The sequence below is a fragment of the Natator depressus genome, chromosome 1 (assembly GCF_965152275.1).
Source record: "Natator depressus isolate rNatDep1 chromosome 1, rNatDep2.hap1, whole genome shotgun sequence".
Taxonomy (NCBI): Eukaryota; Metazoa; Chordata; order Testudines; family Cheloniidae; genus Natator; species Natator depressus.
Window position 1 is genome coordinate 229,456,815 of NC_134234.1, and position 22,912 is coordinate 229,479,726.

Here is a 22,912-nt window from a genome sequence, read left to right on the forward strand (position 1 = left end):
GAAATTTTCCTGTGTAAAATTTTGATTTTGTAGAAACTGCATCTTCCATTGGAAACTCATTCTGAAGGAAAATGCCTGACCCAGTTCTACCCTCATTCACTCTTCATAATCCAGGCATGTCTTATGGTCTGTCTACACAGCTGATTCAGGCTCATGGGGTCTATGGTCTATAAAGTAGCCCTGTAGACGTTCAGGCTCAGGCTTGAGACAGAGGTCTGAGATCCCATGAAGCAGTGGGTCTCAACGCCTGGGCTCCTCTGCGAACCCAAATGTCTACATTACTACTTTTAGGCCCATAGTCCAAGCCCTGTGAGCCCAAGTAATTTGATCTCAGCTCTGAGACTCAGTGCTGCAGGTTTTTTATTGCAGTCTAGACATATCCTTAGTGGCCAGGCATTTGAGGGCACACCCAAAATCACTGACAGATTCCTCTTTTTATTGTCTCTGGTTGTTGAAGGCTGCTCAGTTTGACTCAGGGTCTGTGGTTCACTCTAGAGACTGGAGGGTATGCTTGAAAGAGGCATATCACTAGGGTTACCACCTGGCCGGTATTTGAATGGCCTGGCTGGTTTTTTAATGTATTTGCCAGTTGCCAGAAAAATAATTTAGTCTGACAAGTTTTTTTTACATGGTCTAAAGATTATTATCACAATAAACTGGGATAGCTAATGTTATAAGTTTCTGCATCCAGCTAAAGATGCTGCAGTGTTCCCACTTCTGCAGTTTTAGCGGTAACAGATCAAAACTGTTTAAACTACAGGAACTGTCTGCCCACCAACATGCAAGTGCACCACGCCTGTGTACGAGAGAGGGTTTGAGTCATGTGGGAGCAAGGAGACATGATATTATCAATCTTATCTCTATGTGTTATCTCTCTAGGTACTATAAGTGGCTGTTGAAGGGGGGGTGTTATAGCGTTGCCATGAGGTTGGCGGTTGCAGTGGGCTTGTGTCGGGGGTGATTGCTGGGTTCTTTTGTATTTCAAAGGTGGTAACCGTACATATTGCCCTTGGATGGGTACCATGAGTCAGTCCTTCAAAAACTTCCTCTGCCCTGCCTTGCAACAGCAAGCAAAGAAAATCCATCTTGGCTGCCTCATCCCAGCCATTTATTCCAACAGCTCATTCAAAATGGTTGATCCAGCGGTCCAAGCCTTGGCCACCCCCAGGATAGGCTTAAGGTATGAAGTTAGACCTCTGACAGCACTTCCCTCTCTATTTCCCCTCTCAGGACGCAGGAGCAATGTTCCATCTAATTTTTGACAGGCCGCGTGTGCAAAAAATTTCTTCTGTGCAAATTGTTTTGTTTCTGTGCAAATTTTTGTGTGCACGGTGTTTCGCCGTGTGTGCGGGGTTTAGGATCTGTGTGCGCACGCACACGTGCACAGCTTAGAGGGAACAGTGCTCAGGAGAATGCTTTTGTTATCAGAATGGCTTATTTCAACCCACCAAGTAGTCCTCTGGCATCTGCACCCTAACCTTTCCAGCCAAATTCACCAATTGGGGTGTGACCAGTGTCATTGTTACAGCTGCTCAGTGCTACAGTACACCAATCCTCAAAGGTACGAATAGTGCGTCAAGTGTACTGCAACTCGGAGGCAAGCACGGACAGCCCTTCTGATGTTAGGCCTTATAGGCACGAGGCCAGGTGGGTTCCAATAATGACTCACACATGTAAGTACATGACGGGGTATTTTACTAGGGCTGGCAGAAAGGGGAAGGTACAGTGGCTTAACCAGTTGCAATTTCAGGTATTATAACAGCAGTTCTTATTTGGGCCTGGGGAGGGGTGGTAAGCAATCCACTAGAGTTTTAGGGTTCCTCTGGCCTACTACCTGGATGCCTCTTCGGTCCAGTCTCTGCTAGAGTCGAATAGCAGCCAGTAGGTGTTGAAGCCAAGGTCAGTAGTGGAGTGTCTCACTGGGGCCCCTGTGCAGGGGCTCCCTGCTTGGTCTCTGCTGCTTCTCTACAGGTTCTTCACAGACCTGACCCAGTTACAATATCCACCAGTCACAACCTTATCACACATGGTTCTCCAGCTTCCACTGCAGCCTGCTCTGCACACTGTTCCCCAGCAGTCTTCCCACCCTTCTGCTTCCCTGCTGCTTCCAGTTTTCATGTGGCCACTGTTTCCCTAGAGTGATCTTGCTTCCTAGGTCAGAGTTTTTCCTTATGGAATTTCTGCCTGCTACCCCTACTGGCCAGGGAAAGGGCCTGTACCTGCATGTCCCCCTGGAGGATCCAAGGTCAGAGGGGAGGGGCAGAGGACTGATGGGAAATGGTACTTTCATGCTTAGCCAATTTCTCATATTTGTAATGGGCAAATCCTGGAACGTGGATCAAAAAGCCTGAGTAGAAAGGCTGTGCTACAAGGAAACATGGTAGAAAGAAGGAATCCCTGAGTGCTTTAATAACATTGCTGTCCCACGGGATGTCCGGCACACCTTCCCTCACCTATCACAGCTTTGGAAATATTTTACTGAAATTCCTCTACAGTGCAACACTGTGTCTTGCTTATTCACCAAGGGGCAGTTCAGACAGTGACAGTCAGTGCAGCAATCAAAGAGCACTATTTTTACCAACCAGCTCATCCCTGCCCACCCTCCTGCAACAGGGCCTGATCCCAAATCCTCTGAAGTTAAGAGTCTTTCTATTGTTTCCATTGCAAAGGCTTCAGTAGGTTTTGGGTCGTGTCCTTTGTTAGAAGCAGTATTGTTCCATTAAGGCCTGCTGTCTACACTTTAACTAGATTTAAAACGAATTCAGCTAACCAGTTGGAGCCATTAGGTACACCAGGAACTGATTACAGGAGCACAAGGATCTAATTTATACCATAGCTCCAACTGATTTAAAAACGGATTAGAATTTTGGGGGATATTTACTTCATGTACACTGGGAAAGTCTCTGTAGGCTTGTCAATACTAGAGAGCTAAACCATTTGTACAGGAACAGTTTAAGCAAAATGGTTCAGTGTGCTCACCATCACACCTATTTGGTTTGAGTTTTGCCCTGAAGCCACGCTATCACTTAGATAACCATCTCAGTTGCTGGTTACCGCTCCCACAAATACCAGCTCAGATCCCAGGATCAGGGCATTCTGGAAGATTTTACCAGGCACTGTGGGAGGACTAGTGGAACTGTTTTAGGATTAGTTGAACTATTTTGTTTATTTCCTTCTGAAGAAAAGAAAGGAAAACACCCAGGGAACAAAACGACTAGGTATTAAAATTAGTTTTATTTATCTATACATCTGGTTGTCCAGTACATTGCTTAGGGGTAGACTCCCACCAGACTAAACAAGACATATGGCTTCTACCTCAAGAACAGAACCAACCTTAACAGCACCCCACTTCTATTTCAAATAGCAAATTTTTAATACTACAGTTACCACTTGGAAGGTATACAAAAGCTTTTTAAAAAGCTTCTGTTTTGGTAGAAATCCTGTAGCCTGCATGATGCAAATCAAATACATGTTTTAAAATAGACTGTGCTCTTCATTTACTGTAGACAAGAGTAAGTGTTAATAATTTTTAAAAATGTCTAAGTAACTTAGGAGCTTAAGTTCCATTTTCAAAAGCAACTTAGGCATTTAAGAGAGTAAGTCTCTTTGAAAGTCAATGGAACTTAGGCTACTAAGGCCCACATCCTCAAAGGTATTTATTTAGCTACCAACTACCGTATCTGGGCATAAATGCCTGGGTCACTTTTGAAAATGTACTTAGGCTCCTAAGTCACTGAGACGCTTTTGAAAATTTTACCCAACATCTATATTCTTGCCTTTTTTCACAAAAATGAGTCTAAAATGAGTTTAGCAGAAAAGCTAAATTGTACCCCATGGCTGTATGTTTTGTGGACCTCTCTGAATTGATATTGTTCGACAAGAATTTTGGTTAGCCTTTTCAAGATACAGTAACAAGACCCAGCTGTCCCATTATCCCTCAGCCCTTCAGTGAAACTGAGAAGTCTGTGCCATTTGCCTCAGTTCCAGTTTAATCCACTGTTTGCAATCCAATGTCAGCATCAAGCCACTTGCCAGCATTTCTTGTCTGGCTCCCTGGGTGAGATTGTGTGACAAATGGACTACTCAGCCAAGAGGGGCTGGCTGCACAACTAACATTTAGCGTGGTCAGTATCCATCCAGGTAGTTTCTTGACAAAGACAAAAATCTTTTCTGCCAGGTTCACGGGGAGGGAAGCAAAGGTCAAATGACTCCTGGGGCTTAGGTGCTTCTGTCATTGCAGAAGCGTTTCTTCTCTAGTGTGTGTTCTGTGATGTTACGTGCAATCCTTTATCATTCCTGTTTAAAGAGTTTATTCTGAGCCAACGAATACCACAAAAGCACTTACATATTTCTTAGGATTTGGTGGTCAGCTGCCCTTTTCCAACTTGCAACTTCTTGAAACTTTTTGTAGCATTCTACTTCTTGCAGAGAGATTTTCCTGATATTTGGCTTAAACTTTCCCTTTACTAAAAGGAATTATTGTACCCTAGGCATATCACAATATTCCACATGAGTATCACACTGGCGCCCTAAACAAAGGGACTATTACTTCCCTGCTCTCGTATGTCGGGCCTTTACATAAGCAATACCAAGTAGCATACTGGCTTTTCTGAAGCTTGCAGTGCTGCTGCTTACGCTGTACTTGTACCTCCAGGGTGGTCAGTACAGCCCCTTTCAGAAACCCTCTGGACAAAGGGAAGGATTGTCATGTAACTAAAGCACTGGACTTGGAATCAGGCACTGATACCTCAAACAGTCAAAAAATCACAAGTCGGGCCCCAGAAATATGGTTTTACTCAAAAATCATGAGATTTTTTTTAAAAATAACACATTTTTGGGTGCTTTTCTTAGACTCTGAGTTTTTGAAACGGGGCGCTCTGCAAATTTTCAAGCTTTTCTCCCCAGCCACGAGGGCTAGAAACGAACTTATTTTAAAAGAATCAAAGCTGAGATTCTCCCCTAATTCTCCCATGACACAGGAGCTGGGGCTTTAAAAAAAAACACTTAAAAATTTCATGAGACTAGTGATAAAACCAAAGAGTTGGCAACACTGCTTGTATACAGAAAATATGGTGTAGAGTAAAGGTTATTATTTATTTGTATACTCTAGCACCCAGGAGCCTCAGTCATGGACCAGACCCCATTGTGCTAGTCACTGTATAAACACAGAGTAAAAAGATGGCCTCTGAGACTGTTTACAGACAGATCGGGGAGCACAAGGAAACAATGGGACAATACTGGTCAGCATGATAGACAGTGGTCACAGCAATAGGTGACATATGCCCTGAATTTGGCTATGTGGCTCAGAACCCTGTGGTTAACAATCCCTCACAGATGTGTTCCTCCAAGTCTCTCAGAACTCAAGCTCAGTCACAGTCTTGGGTTTCATTATTTACAATGTCACGGTAGGCAGGTCAATGACCTTTAGAACATCTTTCAGAATAAGCATATGTTATGCTTCTTCTAATGAGGGGGTCCTGCTGCCAGAGGGAGCTTCTCTCCACCACTCAGAGTATTGATTACTTGCCAAAGCCACTTACTCATTGATGTGAATCTGCTAAGAAATGGCAGGATTAATGTCAAGCATTTGATGTGGAACTCATCAACCTGGGCTGTCAAAACAAAAAGAAGAGACACGTATCATTTTAAAGTGTTATGATCCATACCCCAATTATAGAATATTTTATTTTTCAAAGATATGTGCATATATTTGCACACACACACCTGTATGTGCCTAAATTATGTATGTAAGCACCCTGAGTGCATGCATATTGTTGTATGTTTCCTAGCCGAAAATATTATTTAGTGTTGTTATACACATGCCATATATCACTGTAGAGGTGGCTGCATTTCTGTGGACAGTATAAATATATACTATGTAAAGCATCGTGGCATGAAAGATGCTATAAAGGGAGGAAGGATGGTCTTTAGGTTAAAGCACTAAACTAGGATTTAGGAGTCCAGCGGTCAGTTCCCAGTTCTGCCCACAGACTTCTTGTATGACCTTAGGCAAGTCACTTGAGATAAAATTTTCAAAAGCCCTAATAATTTAGGATTGTAAGACCCATTGAAAGTGAATGGTAAGTAGGCACCTACATCACTTAGGCACTTTTGAAAATTTTACCCTAAGTCTCACTGTGCTTCACTTCCTCATATGTAAAGTGAGGATTATAATATTCCTTACATCAAAGCGGTTTTGTGAAGTTTAAAGACTCAGTGTTAGTTAAGTACTTTGAGACTAAAAATGCTAAGTAGTAATTTATTTTGACGATGATATAGCAACAACAACAATAATAAACGTTCAACTTGTCTCCCTTTCTCCTTTTGTATGCCAGTTTTACACAAGGACTCCAGATTATACCAGCATGAGTGAGGGGAGAATCAGGCTCAGCTTTCTATACCAACAATCTTCATTGCTCCTACATCTGTTTTATAAAATATTCACAGTTTGGCTGTCTGTATCCACAGATGAAATACTGTAGACATGAGTTTAATTTTCTACTGATTATTGCAGAATTTTAATTTTGTCTCTGCAGTATAAATGGAAGCAAAGACTGTACCGAGCCACTTTTACACCACATAAATGAATGGCTACTGCCTAGCTTTAGCATTTCTGTGTGTGTAATTGTTAAATGATATGCAACCCAGAAAGCCCCTCTTTAAGACCAGGGCTTGAACATCCAGAGGAGTGTCCCTGTTCTGTCATGGACAAGAAGATGTTGACAAAGACTAGAAACTTCAACTCGTAGAAGATGCAAGTAGAATCCCTTCTTCCAGTTAAGGGTGCATGGTGACTTATCTTTTTTAAAAGATACAGATACATAGACTGCTGATGCAGTTCCACCACTACCACCTTGGTTGTGTGAGGACATAACCTAAGCTGCCCCCTTATTTCTTGCACCCACAACACAACTAGGACCCCAACTCTGTACCACTGTTACCCAACCTTGCCCAGCATCTGTCATGAAGTCTGACTCTTCTACAGCCACAGCCTCATCCCCAGAGGACGTAACTGCGTCCCCCTTCAGCAAAAGTGTGGCTGCTCTCCACCTACCAGTGGCATTGTGCTTAAGCGTAGTACTGGCATAGGCAGCCCTTGAAGAGGGCAACCACGGCCAAAGAAGCCCAAAAGTCAGCAAAGGTAGGGACCTTAACAAAATCCATCTGCACATTGCCCACCCATGTCTCCACACGAGCACATATTTATCACAAGCTAGGAAGACTCTTTTTGCTTTGGCCGCAGGCCCGGTCACCTAATAAATATGCACAGTAACAACCCTATCCATGAGAACAGCACTATTTTTACTATTATTCTTGCCTCTTCTATTGCACACCTGCTCACTTGGCTCTCTGGACATTCCCTTCACGAGACCCCTGTTGGGGAAGTATTGATCCCATTTTACAGATGAGGAAATGTAGGCGCCGAAGTGAAGACGCTTGCCATGCAGGCAGTTGGTACTGAAGCTGGGATTAGAATGTAAGAATATTTACTCCCTTCCCTAGAGGGATAGGAATTGCCAGACTAGATCAAACCAGTGATCCATCTAGTTCAGTATCTTGTCACTGAGAGTGACCAGTATCTGATGTAGTCACTCTTTATATAAAGGGTGTATTTGTACATTGTTTATACAGGGTTGATGATGAATAGATGTTTTGACAAATGTTTACTCAAATATTATAGATTGCTATAGAATCCAATAGGCCAATAAAATGCTTATAACCATGACTTATATCATTCTATTACATCTACTAGTGTCCTTATAGTAATCTGTAACACATACCTGTCATGTATTTAATGTGCTTGTAACGTCTATTAATCATTTATACAAGGACCCTTCATTTCAGGGTCTGACACTTAATTCTTCAGATTCCTGTTCTTTCATTGTTGTCTGGGTTGTTCTGTGGCTCTAACTGCTCAAGGAAGGTCTGTTCCATGAACTGGGCTTTTACTCCAGCCCCTCCATGTAGTTGTGACTGTCAAGACTGCAAAGGAAGTAAGGCTTTAATGGTTTAAAAATTCTACTTATCCTTTTGGTTTTGCTTGGCTGTGACAAAACAGTAGGCAAGAGTGCGACAGAAAAAAAGAAGAGACTTATTCCTATTATGTTAGCCAGCATTAAAACTGGCTACACTGGCTTTTTTCAGTCTCTCTTGTCTCACACCTTGGCAGATTGTGACGCTTGAAAATAATTAACTAACTTTTCGGCAGGATCGCTTTTTAGTTGCCGCACTCTACACCAACCTGATACACAATAGATAGGTTACCCAAAGCAAGAGCTCGTTATCCTTATTAATATTTGCTACTGGCTGCAGTTATTGATCGTCCTGCATGACAGTGAGGTTTTACTGGGAAGTTTGTGGGAGAAGTTTTGACGGTGATATTGATGTATTCAGAAAGTCACCTGGCTAATGGAGTGAATCTCCATGTCTGTGGGGTCCGCCCTTCAATCATTTTCCTGACTCTCTGCAAGTCTGCAAGTCCCCCTGAGGAGGCATCAGACCTTCTACTTCTCCATCGCCAGGGCTGACAAGAGGTCCCTTTAGACTCCTCCACTCTACTGTAAAGGGGGTGGGGATTTTCACTCAGAAGACTTAAAAAGGGAACCCCAAATTGCAACCAGATCAAATCTCTTAACACACAATCCTAGCTCACCCTATCCAAGACTACTGATTTATAGGGGAACTAAGTATGAAGGTAAGTCAGAAGCTTTTGATACTTGGAAACATTTTGGTAAATAGTAGTTTCTCCTATAGTTTTAGTTGTATGTATTATTTTAGGAACAATGGGGTTGGTTTGTAAGGTTTTATTTTTAAGTTAGAAAACAAGAAAAAATGTTATGGTGATTTTCAGTGTACTGTAAACCAAACAGATGAAGCCATTAATAGCACAACTTCTAAAACAGACAGGATCAAACAAACATCTGTGAGTCATAATAGCTGTATGCTATCACTTACTTGTCACATGCATCAATGCATGAAAAACAAGGCTTGCTTTGTGTATACAAAGTAGAGATTCAGCTTGCTTTATGTAGGATTTGTGTTTGGTATATTCCTTTGCAAGTGCTGGGTCAGTGTGCAAAACCCAAGATTTTAGTATGTGTTTACAATAACATTTGTATGATCAGTCAATATCCTGGTTAATGTAAATCTGACACTAAGTTTAACAATGGTTACTTACCGAGAAACCAGTGATCTGCCTTACTGTTTTTAAAATGCCAAGTCCCCTACATTGGAATATAGAAATATTTGCCTATCATCTCATTATCATCCAGGGTTTAGTGTAAACTGGTGATTTATATTATCTAACCTCTCTCTCTGGGTTTATAGACCGTGTCCATCACCGCAGTGTCTGAGGACCTTGCATATTTGTAAAAGAAAGCATACAAAGTTCTCATGTCAACGGTAATTTACATCCATAAGGGAACTTCACATGGTCTGATATTAATATCCAGCCTCTCCTTAAATTTGATGTGGCTTGGCTGTGATGTAATCAGTGGAAGAGAGGGATTTTAGAAGCAAAGGGGGTCTGGAATAACATCAGAAGATGAAGCTGAGCAGAGAGGATGCCTGAGCAGAAAGGATGCAATTTCTCATGTCCCTGTGGTTGCTTGTCCTGTGCAGGGATTACGTAGACTGACAGCTCCTGCCATGGCCCTGTTCCTTGCAGCTTCTTTCATCTCTTACTCCTGGAGTGCTCCTCAGGTAAAGTGCTTTATTTAAATGAATGTACATGCATTAATAACTCTCACAGGTGGTTGTTGTTGTTAGTGACGGAGCTGTGATAACAGGTCACTTTTCTCTCCTTTGGTGTGAAGGGTCACTTCCAAAGAAGAAACTGGACTCCTCAGGCTATGCTCTATTTAAAGGGTGCACGTAAGTCCCAAGCTATTTCAGCTTTAAGGAATGTAACATCTCTACCAATGGATTGTTCTTTATATGCTTTATTCAACACAAGCAGAAAACTGAGGGGTAGTAAATAGCAGGGGAGGGGAGTGGAGATGGAAGCTCAAAGGATCATAGGGATGTGTTAACTGTGATCCCTTCTTACCTTGAAAACATTGCTATTGTTTTTTGTGAAAAAAAACAATTGTAATTTTGGAACAAAAAAATGCTTAAACATTTCCAAAAGGAATGTAATTACAGGTTGGTTGTTAAATCTACTGGAAAAAATAACTTTCCCCTCTGACACTGATTTTTAAAAGACTTAACATACATTCGATATATTTAATTATTCCTTGTTCTCGCCTGTGCTTTATTAAAGCATCTCCACAAACAACAGGGTAGCAGAATTTTCTAATGCAAACCTTTTGGCTTGTGCTGGGAATTCATACCACAAGAGCCATCTGCTATCAAGGATGGAAAGACAGTGTTACCTATATCTTGGTAGTGCGTTCTGTAAATGAATCTATTTTTGTTAGTCCAGCATTAAAGGGATAGTGTTTAATAATCAAATTTTGATCCAAATTGAAATTTTGTGGTTTAAAGAAAAAAACTAAGATCCAATGGAAATTTTACCATTTTTTTAAACAATCCAATGGAAACAGCTTTTTTTTAAAAAAAAAAACAACAACAAAATAAACATTTTGGATTGTTTTTGCCACCCAAACAATACAGCAATGAGAATCTAACAGTAAAATTTCCTATAGACAAAATAAAAAATCAATTTCATAGTCTACACTCATAGAAATGCAAAACGCAAACAGCATAAATAATTTTAAAAAATAAATTAAGGGCCAAAATATTTGCTCGTGCAAATGGGAGAAAATTCACCAAAATCAAGAAAGCTGCCTCCATTTATGCTAGCAGAGAATTTGGCCCCTGGTTTAAAAACAAACTGTTATTTTTAATAATGTGTTGTAATTTTACTAATCTGTTTATTGCTATTACTGACACATTCAAAGTAATTTGTTTATCACATATTTTCTTTTAAAAAAATGACAATGTTCCTTTAAAAGCAGTTGATTTATAGTGTGTCAGGGATGTAGCACAGCAAAGGCATGTGAAGGAAGAGGCTGGTAAATTTCACCTGCAACTCCTAAAAAAAGTTAATAAAACAATGGAAAAGGCTGAAAATCATCAGCCCTTTGGAACAGAATGTAGCTCCGATAAAACATTCTGTTCTATGATTTAGATTCGGCTGAAATCAACGGATCTCAGACAGATGGAGATATATATCACTAGAAAGTTTGTATGGTTGTATAAATGTTATTATAAAACAGTTTGAAATTACTATTTTAGGGATCTCTAGTTATGGTTCACATGGGTATGGTGCTTTGTTTTCACTCCCTTTCCATTGATTTATTAGAGGGACGTCGATTCATCTCAGATGAGAGCCAGAGGAAGGACCTCTATGACAGATTGCAGCTAGGTAAGCTCATCTGGAAATGTTTTTTTTTAAAGGGAAAAACTATTATATTATTCCATCTCCATAACCCTCATTCCCTCCCAAAAATGATGTGCATCAGAATTGATCAGGTGGATGTGAACAGCAGGTGCATAAGAAATGCAGAAAGCTTCAGTTTAACAGTAAACAAAACATTCTCTCATGGGAGGAGGAGAAAATGGAAAAAATTAAACTGAGGGAAGCTACTTTTTAAAATGTTTTGTTTTGTTAGAATCAAATTCAAAGGAGCAGTGAATATTGAGAGTTGAATAGCTTAATCATTTCAAAAATCTCATTGGAGAGACTAACAGCCTAAATCTCCTCTCACTAACGCCAGTTTAAATGCATCATCTTACACTAAATTATTCCTGATTTACTTGGTGTAAGCGAGATAACAAGCAGTCCCTTTAACTTTCTCTCTCTGTTGGCAAAAAGTAAAATAAAATAAAGGTATGTTCTTGATTACTGTAATGTGTCAAACTATGACGGTAGAGAAAACATTCATTTAGACTATATTTATGGTGCAAACTGAACCTTGCAATTAGATAACAAATGTATGCAAAAAGAGAATGTACCTTTCACGCTGTAAGGGGGCTTTAGGAAGAATTACATTTGTTTCCTTCTCTTTAAGAAGATTATGAGGTTGTTTTCTCTTAGTGACTTAATGGGCTATTTTCAGGCAGAGAATTGTATAGAAAGTGACTGAAACAGCCTACAAAAATATATATTTTTTAAAAGTGTCCCTTTTGTTCTCAAGTTGTAAAGTTTAAAAAAAAGCAAGGGCAGAATGTGAAATGCAGAAATTTTGCAGACACACATTGGCTAACAGTGCTTCATTGGTATAGGTTTAGATCTGAGAAAGTATGTTGGCTTTGTCTCTCCAGAAACACGCAGCCAAAATACAAATCCTATAGCTCTGTCGGAGGCTGCAGAAATATTTCTTAACTCCTTACGGAAAGCACAAGAAGGTAAATACATCATTTATTTTACTCTCTGCGCTTCTAAGGGGTTTATGAATACTCCATTCATTAATGCTTTAAAATGAATCTGAGAAGATCTCATTTGGCTGATTACAAGTACAAACTATGCCCTCAAGTATATTGTATTAGAGGTTACAGTAAGAGAGATTGGAACATATATCTGAGAACTGATGGAAGGATAAATGTTGGCTTATCCTGCTTTGCTGTTTGCTTTTCTCATTTCTGTTGGTTAATTTAGCCACCATAATTCTGGACTCACTTCTTATCTTGACACTTGTTTGTTTGGGCTCTAGGGACTGTTTATAGTGACTTGACATTCCAATAGCAAACTCCTCTTTTGGGTTCCTGTTTCTGAAGAATACAGTTCATGGGTGAGATCTGTACCCCGCCTCTGGCTCCTTTACACCGGGTACATTGGACTGATGTAAAAAAAGCCCTAAAAGCCACACCACAGGCACTGTGGATGACAGTGCTAAAGCTGCCTCCCAAGGACCCCACAATGCCCTGGCATAGGGGGTATGTTGAGGGAAAGGCTGGGGCAGGAGGTGGGGCTGCAGCACGCAGAGCTGTGGCAATACCAAGCAGCACTGTGGTCCATAGGAAGCCCCGCGAGGCTGTGGTAACTTAGACAGGCACCCAGAGCTGTGTAAATTATGCTGGGGGTTTTGCCAGTCCCTGGAACAGCCTAGGATTGGGAAGGCACCAAGGTGGCTTAAAGTCCCCTTAGCCTCTTGTGGGCAGTGAATTCTATGCTCTGCCTCTGTGGCGTTGTCTTCACTATGAAAAAAAGGTGTGCTCTTAACTCGAGTTAGCTAATCTGAGGGAAAAACCTAGTGAGACAAGGCAGGCTGTAGTTTTTACATGTGTTAGCAAGTCAAGGTAAACCCTATAGTCTCCCATAGCCTTTTACTCAACCTGCTAACTCATTTGAACACTACAAACTGTCTTGTCTTCACTAGAATTTTGCCTCAGGTTACCTAACGTGAGTTAAGAACACACCTTCTTTACATAGTAAAAACAAGCCCATCACAGAATCTCACGCTATATGTATGCGCTTGTACTGGGACCAGTCCTGTCCTTTTCTGGCAAAACTCCCAATATGTTGTGCTTAATATTAAGAAAAGTGTTCAGGTCTTCTATTCTGCCTCAGGCAAAACTCCCATCAACTTAAAAAGTCAACGAGGGTTTTGCCCGAGCAAAAATGGCAGAACCGAGTGAAAGGTCTTAATATTAAACATAGTATCTTGTACACAGTGTGCAGGCTGAAGGTGGACCTGCTTAACCTAGTGAATTCGGCCTTGTGTGTTACTAATGACAGCGGGAAACCACATAAAGTTCAAGCCCTGTAAAAGAAAGTTAGCTGTATTTTCCAGTTTGTTATTGCTCACAAAGTAAAAAGGAACCACAGTGTCAGCGTTATAACCAGAAAATAGGAGATATGACAGACCTGATTAAGCATGTGTGGCTGGAAATGTTAATTGCCACAACTCACCAATTCCTTATCTTTATTAAGGGCTTGCTCCTCCAAGGTGCTGAGCTCTTTGCTTGCAATCCAGCAAAGTGCTTCAGGATGTGCTTAATTAAACCATCAATAGCCTAAACAGGTCAACAGGACTTCCTTAAAGATAAGCGCATGCATATGTGTTGTGATAGTCTAAGGGCAGAGCGCTCTACCCCCTATAGAATTGAGCCCTAAGCACTTTTCTTCTTTGCAAAGAAATCAGAAAGGAAGGTAAGACTCTTATCGTCCAATTCCCTCCTTTACAGAGGGCAAATACAAAACTTATTCATCATTTAAGCCCTCAAAATAAAAAGTGGGACTTCACTGGTGTGTAAGTTTTCTGTGGGCCCTTTGCACAAAGGTGAATGTCACTTAACGTGGATTTAATTGTGGTGGTCAACATACTTGACCATGGATCTAGTGTCACAAAAGATTGTTACAGAAACATAGCTGTCAAACACAGTGCTTATGTAACCATTTAACCTCTCATCCCCCCAAGCTTCCCCTTCATTTCAAGAGCCAGTTCAAAATTACTTAATTTTAAATCTTCCCTGAGTTTACACTACTCCACCATACAGACCCTGGGCCAGATCTTTAGCTGGTGTAAACTTTAATAACTCAGTTGAAGTGGATAGAGTTCTGACATTTTACAAGTTGAGGATCTGGCCCCTGGTTTCTTTCTATTCCTCCCCATGCTCCCCCTTTTCATCTAGCTCCATTCTTCTTCCTGTCCTTCATAATCTTGCTATCAGAGCTAAGTTTTACACACACACACACACACACACACACACACACACACAAAAATTCTTCCCACAAAAACAACAAATTGACTTTTTTACTATAATTTTTTCATTGCCATTTGTATCAAACTTTACAGACTTTTGTTTTCATTTGGATAAGCAAAAAAATTTGAGGAAACAACTGAGGAAAGAATTTCAAGAAAATGAAAAATGGGTCAAATTCTGAAACCTATGAAATAGAAATACTTAGAAATTTTAGAATTTTATGTTCCCCTCCCCCCGCCCCCATTTTTCAATCTGCTCTCATACCTGGTGTGAGAGCCTTCCCCTGCTAAATGACCCAAATCTCAACAGAAAAAAATGTTTTTTCCCCCTCCTCTATACACCCAAACTTACTCTTCTGGTTGTTCTGATTTATCATTTAACTCTGATTACGTTAACTCCTGCGTGAAGAGTCTGGTTACAGTTTTTATGAAAACCCCATACAGAAAAACATGACCTTTTAGCGTGCTAGGGGATGACAGAGTCAGAGTGCATAGAGTAAGGCATGCATTTTCAACCTAGATGATTTTTATTTTTGATTAAAGATTAAGGAGAATGCCCAACGAAAGAACAAATACACTGCTATCTCCTTCCTAGAAATGTTGTTTCTTTTATTGTCTTTAAGATCCTCCATCCTGACATAATATATAGCCCTGGCTTCTAGCAAGCAGGCAATCATCTTGTATTTAAAAGTCCAGTAACACAGAAAACATAATCATCACTACTTACATCACAAAGCCCCCTGTTTTTCCCAGATAGTTACATATAATAGGGCTATGTCTCAGGTTTCTCTGTCACTGTAGCAGCTGAACTTCCTGTGTTTTAAGACTTTTCTTTTCATGCAGCTCATATCTTGTCTTTATTGTCTTGCAGCTGAAGAAGAAACCAATGATCACCCTGGATACTTAACAGACAATCTATTAAACTGGTGAAAGATTTCAAGTTGCATCAACATGCCTATTCATCTCCCTTGAACCCATGGTCTATGTAAGCAAAACATTCTGATTCATCTGACTCCGCCTGTGTTCTGAAGGAACAAAGCTTGGAGCCATTTTTGCATTTTGAATGCAAACTGATTAAAGGTTATTGTTCAGTACGGAAACTATTTTAAATTTGATTTCCTATCTTAAACCTCATTGCGTGCCACTCAAAATTTAAAAACCACTGGAACGTCTTAGCTTACAGGACCCAGACATCATATCGGTATTGAATTGTTTTTGATAATTTTTCCAAAACCTTCTCATGGAAAAACTTTCACCATATTCCAACCAACTCTGCACGTAAACACTTTTTAACCTATGACAGCAGCTGACTCTTTCACCACCACATTGCTGGTCCTGAAATCCACCTGCAGTGCTCTTGCAGTCTATTGATGTTCCAGTTAAATCAATGAAATATTAGAATGCGTCTAGTATATGTAGCTGCAAAGCAGGTGATTTCTGCTGGAGATATTTCATACTGTAGTGAACAATCAACAGGCTACCTATCTAGGCCTTAATCCTGCAAAATTAAAATATATGCTTATCTTTTATATACTGTGAGTAATCCCATCAAACTATTCACAGGGTATAAAGATATGCACATGTGTAATTCTTACCAGGATTGGGAGCCTTCCTAATGATCATGGGATAAATTCACCACTGTTATCAGCTGAAGTTTGTGGTGTTGTGCCAGCAGTGAATCTAGCCACAAATGGCAATAGGGAAATTGCACGAAAATATATGTAATTACACATTTTTTATGCAATTGATTTATTTACTTATTTGCTTTCTGAGCTGCAATATAGGAATTACACTTGAATTAGCTAATTGCTATTCCACACTGATCTGGACATGTTTCACATTGCTATGTAGTTATATGGTAATTACCAGAAAGAGTTCTGGAGTTATGTAAGTAAAGAATAGCCACAGGATACTTGTGTCCCAGCAACTAGGTTTCTTTTTTTTTCAAAACCATTTGCCTGTGATCTGTCTGATGATGTCAGCATTGATTAATGCCACTAATTTGCAATCAATGCAATGTTGTTTCCCACATGCCTGAAAACAACACAGCTGAAATAATGGAGGAATTAATTTCTTTGATGTGTTGATTGATACTTCTGGTAATTTAGCTAAATTTTTAATCAGTTTTGGGGGAAATTATTCGATGGACTACGACCAAATCCTGGTTTTTGAAACAGAGCTAAATCACCTAGGCGTGGGGTGTGTTAGATCACTCCATTCATTCAAAATCCCACTTATGGGCTTCAGCTGTAGCCCAAATGAAGTCAATGGGAATCTTTTTATTTACTTCAAAGGACTTTGGATGAAGTCTAATCTGAATGCCTCAGGTGTTTCTGTATTATTTTTTTGGCATGAGCTGGGGTTGTACCGTACCTTGGAGAAAAGTAGAGGGGTTATGTATCTACTGATCTGTTAGATTATCCTAACCTTCATGTGCCTGAACATTTCAGAGCTGCAGAAAAACGTTAGCTATATTCAAGATTAATGGACTTTTTTATGTTTTACTGTAGGTCCATGCCCACTAGCGTGGACAATTCCTTACAAATGTCATGAAAATAAATAAAAGGTCTGCCTTACTTGGAAATGAGCTGTTCTTGGAGCCTTCATGTTTTCAATATGACAGCTAACTACAGCCAAGTTTGTCAGACGCCAATTAGTGACCCAATAATGAGATTAAATCAATGGGGTCTGACCTTTGGTGAGCTGGTGTCTTAGGTGAACGCTTATTTTGAGTCCTTACTACCTTCACACGATCAAAAGGCAAAAATGTTTGGTAATATTTAAAACACATCATACTCTTGAAAACCAGCTCTAACATTCAGGGCAGAATTAAAATGAGTAAGCCTAGTGGTGTGAGGCATAGATCACTTTGGCTACTGTGGGAAAGGAGACAGTATTCATGTGAGAAAGTAGGCTGCTTGGGGCATCTAGTTATAGAAGGGAGTCAAGAGACCATGTGTGACTTTGATAAGCAGAGGACAGTGTCCTAGATAGAGGGATCTCTGCCAGATCATCAAAGGGGTTTGTTTTTTTTTTCCTTTTTACCAGCATCATCTCACTCTCCTCTGGGTGAAGCTTGAGTCAACTGGTTTTCATCCAATTGTGTAGGAAGCTGGTCAGTTGACTGCAGTGTGTGAGTTTGATGGGATTGAAACAAAGAGCTGGGTGTCATTGGGATATTTTTGGCATTTGAGCACAAGCCAACTCACTATTTTCCCCAGTGGTCTTATATACTGGGGCCATGGCTGAAAATGGGTATAGGATTTAATCTTGTGGGAATCTGCACATTGGATCATGTATGTTGCTCATTGCAACTCTGTGGGACAGATCCAGAAAGAATGAGTTAAGTTGTTTTAATGCAGTAGAGCTTGTCAGTAAATTTTTGACTTAGCATGTATGTCGGAAAATGTCGATTTGTCAAAACTAAAACAGTTTATGGGAAAAGGTCAATTTTGACAAATTTCCTGTTTAGAAAAGATTTGGGAAAAAAAAGTTTGGGAAAAAATGTCCCTTTTCAACATTTTCAAAATGAAGTTCCATTTTCAGGTCACAATGACATTTTTGTTTCGAAATTTAAGTTAACTTATAATAATAAAAAAATGTAAACTAAAAAGGTCAAAATCAAAATGAAATGCTGTGAAATAATCAGTTGACCCAATATGACATTTTTCAATGTTTTGGTTAGAAAATGTTGTCCAGATTTTGACTTTTCATGCTAGGTCAGTGTGAAAATACTTTACTTTTCAAAAATCTTGAAACTTCTTGCAAGATGGGAAACATGTTTTCTGCTCAGCTCTAGATGGTAGCTCCATTAAGTGAACAGCACATTGCCCACTTGTACCCGCTGAGAGTATGACCTGTTGTATCCTATTGAAGCTGCATGGGTAGTTTAAGTGAGTAAAAAGAAATTACTAGAGCAGGGAATAATATTCATTATGAACAGCTTTGTGATGAAATCCAGCTGTTCTCCCTTGCCCCACCCCCATTCAGAAAGTTTTCTGAACAAAATGGGTATATATAATATATTCGGCTTTCATCATTTTGCAACATAAGTTCTCATGAAAAATGTCATCTTATTGTTTTAGTTATTTTTCTTTTCTTCATCATCATTTCACAGGGCAGTGACTGATGTGATACACACATTTATCTTTGTGTCATAGAAACCTGGTGTTTTCTTCTAGGTGTATAATTTTAAAAAAACACCTTTGTGAGTTAGGAACCTAAATCCCATTTTAACAAGTGACTTCAGAAGTAACTCCCAATGGGGCCTATATGCTTTTAAAAATCCCACTGAGGGCCTATCTCCATCTTTAAACACCTAAATACCTTTAAGAATCTGGTCCGTAGGCATTCTGGAGCCCAAATCATTGTAATTCACTCCTAAGTGCCGAAGACCTAAATGTATTTAAGCACTTAGTTCCCATTGATTTAATGCCCAAGTACCTTTGAGGATCTGGGCCTAATTCTCTTTTGAAAATAGGACTTAGGCACTTTTGAAAATTACACTCTCACAACTTATTCCTGTAATTCATTTACCTCAGATATACCGGAGCATAGAAACTGAAGAGAACTCCACAGACAATGCTGCCTTGGCTTGCATGCTGAACTCATTAGGGTTCTGTGGGACCAGGGTAAGTCAGGGCAGACTTTGACATAGCATTGCACCTTACAGGAAAGCACTACTCATTATTTCAAGTTCACTCCTCTTATTTTTTTTGGCATTGCACCTTTCATTCGAGGGGTTTGGTCAGATATTTTAAAGGGCAACCTCCCACATTTAGTACGGAGGGTACAAGAGCTGGGCCCATTTATTTTCTCTGCATTACAATAAGAAGGGGCAGTCTTGTCTGCTGAATAGAGCTCTGGACTAGGACTCTGGAGACCTGGGTTCTGTTCCCCTTTCTGCTGATGATCTGCTGTGTGGTGATTTTGAGTGAGTCAGTGCACCACTCTGTGCCTTTGTTTCCCCTCTTACAGTTTGTCTACTTAGACAGTGAGCTCTTCCGGGCAAGGACTATCTCTCATTATGTGACTGCACAATGTCTAGCAAAAAAGCGCCCTGACCTCAGTTGTCTCTGGTGGTACCACAGCTAACTAATGAGCACTGCTAACTAAGGCAGTTCTATAGGAGGTCGTCTTGTCCTGGAAATTTCCCATTAACAGATAGAGTTAAGGTCATCACCTTTAAAATTTAGATTTTTGAAAACACTGTTATCCCATCACAATGTGGCATGTGGATTTATTCACAGAGGCAAGGAATCATTTTCAGGAATTTTATAGCTTGCTTGAGCCAAATCACATTAATTTTTCTCCCCAAACTTCATCAGCAAACCTCAGCGGAGAGAGTAAAAATGCAATAAAACAGAGCATTCAAAAGAAACCAGAAAAAAGTGGGCTGTTTTTTGTGGCTCTAGACAACTCCATCAGATGACTTCATCTGAAAATGCAAATGCCCACAGAGTAACACCAGATAATTTTCCCACAAGCAGCACCAAGAGATTTCTGTGCACTTTAAAAACATTCGGAAAATGATGCAGATTTAGAATAGGAGAAACAGCAGAAGAAAAACAAACCATTTTCTTTTCAACATTTTTTTTTAACCCTGCCAAGGTTTTCCCAGGTAACGAGTTCTTCAAAATGTTCCAGTTCAGGGCTCAAAGGTGGTGTCTGTTTGCAAGGGGAGAGGAAGGGATGGGAGTAGGGTATTCATTTGGAATGACTATAATGGACCTGTCTTCATGGATTACAGCTAAGTTCAAATAATTACACAGACAAAAATCTGATCTACGGGATGTGCGATCTAGCTGGAGCTATCACACGGAGTTTGTCACATTCTCTAGGTTAAATAAGCTTTGAAAAAATCTCATCTTCTACCTTCAAGGTAGAGAGGAGAATTACCATTTACTTGTAAGGTAAAATATAATTAGGTTTTCAAATAGTTTAACCCAAGTAATGTCTGTTTAAGATTCCCTAACCACACTGTACTGCCCTTAACACAGAGATTGACTAGCCTACACTTGGATGCTCTTTAGTGGATGAAGACCATGTTGCGGTGACAGCAAAGGAATTCAGTTCCTATATTCTCCATACTGCTTTTTCTTTCCTTGTGGCAGTGCTCCGAGGGAAAAAGGTGACTTTATGTTTTGCCTGTCTCTTTCAGCCTCTTTTTCCTCATCGTATCTTTCATCCTCATCTTCATCCTCGCTATGATGAGGGCTGGAATGCTGAGAGACAGAAGGCGATGGTGGTACTGATGAAGGCCTGGGGTACCTGAAACCTTCCGTCTGCCAGAGACATAAGCCACAAATAAACATTACACCAGCGCAGCTAGTTTAGTTACACAGAGTGACGATAGGTCAATATATCCAGAGGGCCAAGGCAAAGATGATGTACAAGTAGGGCCCTACCAAATTCACAGTCCATTTTGGTTAATTTCATGGTCATAAGATTTTAAAAATAGTAAATTTCATGATTTCAGCTCTTTAAAAATGAAATTTCACAGTGTTGTATTTGTACAGGTCCTGACCCAAAAAAGGAGTTGGGGGGGGGTCACAAGGTTATTGTAGGGGGTACTGCTACCCTTACTTCTGTGCTGCTGCTGGCGGTGGTGCTGACTTCAGAGCTGGGCAGCTGGAGAGCGGCAGCTGCTGGCTGGCAGCCCAGCTCTGAAGGCAGAGCCCGCCGCCATCAGCAGCGCAGAAGTAAGGCTGGCAATATCATACTATGCCACCCTTACTTCTGCGCTGCTGCCTGCAGAGCTGGGCCCTCAGTCAGCAGCTGCCACTCTCCCACCACTCAGCTCTGAAGGCAGCAGCGTAGAAGTAAGGGTGGCATGGCATGGCCACCCTTACTTACTGCTGCTGGCGGGGTGCTGCCTTGAGAGCTGGGCACCTGGCCAACAGCCGCTACTCTCTGGATGCTCAGCTCTGAAGGCAGCACAAAAGTAAGGGTGGCAATAACGTGACCCCCCCCACAAGATAATCTTGTGACCGCCCCCCGCAACTCTTTTTTGAATCAGAACCCCCAATTTGAGAAATGCTAGTCTCCCCCGTGAAATCTGTATAGTGTAGGGTAAAAGCACACAAACGACCAGATTTCATGGTCTGCGACGTGCTTTTCAATCGCTGTGAGTGTGGTAGGTCCCTGTGTATAAGGTAATGAAGGCTACACCTGCCCCATACACCAAACTTAGACTCCCTTCGGTCTATTTACTGCCTGTGTGATAGGGAGTCAAAGTTGATGCAACTTACACGGAGGAGCCATATGAAAACTAAGTGAAGTGGGATGGAGGTGTTCCCCATCTGCTGTGTAGCCTACATAAGGGCCAGGCAGAATTCTGAAGAGTGCAGGGGCTGTCCTTTTCCTTCCCCTCTGGGGCCCAGCACACCCTAGCACTCTCAGCCCTGGCCTGCAGAACCATACTGATGCAGCAGGGGGAGTAAGCTGCAGCCCGTAAGGAGTATAGCAATGGGTGTGCTCCCCTTGCTTGACAAGTAGCTCGTGGAGGCATCCTGGGGCTCTCTCTTTGCAGCAGTACAATTTGTTTTATCCCCAGGCCATGCCTGTCAGGCATGATCTAGCCCAGGCACCTGCAAATTTTAAATAAAATTTTAACAGGAAAAGTCCATATTCTTCATGGCAATACAGAGCTGCAGGTTTTAAAATGGAGTGATGTGGGAAAACAAAAGAAGCATCTATAAATTAAGAGTTCTGCTCATTTTCCATCTGGTAACTCAGAATGGCCAAAACTCCCCCAAATCTACATACAGTTCGTCAAACCCTACAAAACATAAAATTCAGTTTCAAATGGATTAAAGATCATTCAGAAAGTGAAGCCTTTGTCAGGCCTCTGTTTTCACACTTGGAGTTGTGCCTGTATTTCACTGCAAGTTCACTTTGGTTCATGCAGGTACTTTCAGGCACCCCTAAGGTACTTAGCTGCTCACATAACACTATTTGCACCCCACAAAGCAGAGTCCAGCTTTTTGAAAAGTTAACCCTTGGTGTGAAAAGTTTTGCCCTAAGAGGAATATTTTTAACAGTTAAAAATAAGGATTGTATGCAAAATACCCTTCTCAGCTTTAAGTACAGGAACTCCTCACTTAAAGTCGTCCTGGTTAACATTGTCACATTGCTGATCAGTGAGGGAACATGCTCACTTAAAGTTGTGCAATGCTCCCTTCTAACGTTGTTTGGCAGCCGCCTGCTTTATCCACTGCTTGCAGGAAGAGCAGCCCGTTGCAGCTTGCTGGTGGGGGCTTGGA

General features: G+C 40.8%; 2 protein-coding genes across 3 annotated transcripts in view; one reads left to right on the plus strand and one right to left on the minus strand.

Annotated features, from left to right (window-relative positions):
- Window positions 1–8,588: 8,588 nt before the first annotated feature.
- On the plus strand, window positions 8,589–21,026 carry SPX (spexin hormone). Of its 2 annotated transcripts, XR_012636120.1 has the most exons (7): window positions 8,589–8,695; window positions 9,622–9,702; window positions 9,816–9,873; window positions 11,306–11,368; window positions 12,268–12,351; window positions 15,520–15,633; window positions 20,809–21,026. XR_012636120.1 is itself a non-coding variant. In XM_074937544.1 (6 exons), the coding sequence occupies exons 1-6, from the start codon at window positions 8,690–8,692 to the stop codon at window positions 15,576–15,578; spliced, it is 351 nt and encodes a 116-aa protein (XP_074793645.1). In that variant the 5' UTR covers window positions 8,589–8,689; the 3' UTR covers window positions 15,579–17,211. The 2 variants fall into 2 exon arrangements, 1 of the variants encoding a protein (XP_074793645.1); XM_074937544.1 differs by lacking the exon at window positions 20,809–21,026 and having other exon boundaries at window positions 15,520–17,211.
- The window catches only part of GYS2 (glycogen synthase 2), a 69,194-nt gene continuing 65,753 nt past the window's right edge, over window positions 19,472–22,912 (minus strand). The window contains exon 16 of the mRNA XM_074937529.1: window positions 19,472–20,932. Within this exon, the coding sequence (XP_074793630.1) occupies window positions 20,717–20,932 (216 nt within the window). The 3' untranslated portion in view covers window positions 19,472–20,716. The remainder of the gene's footprint in view (window positions 20,933–22,912) is intronic.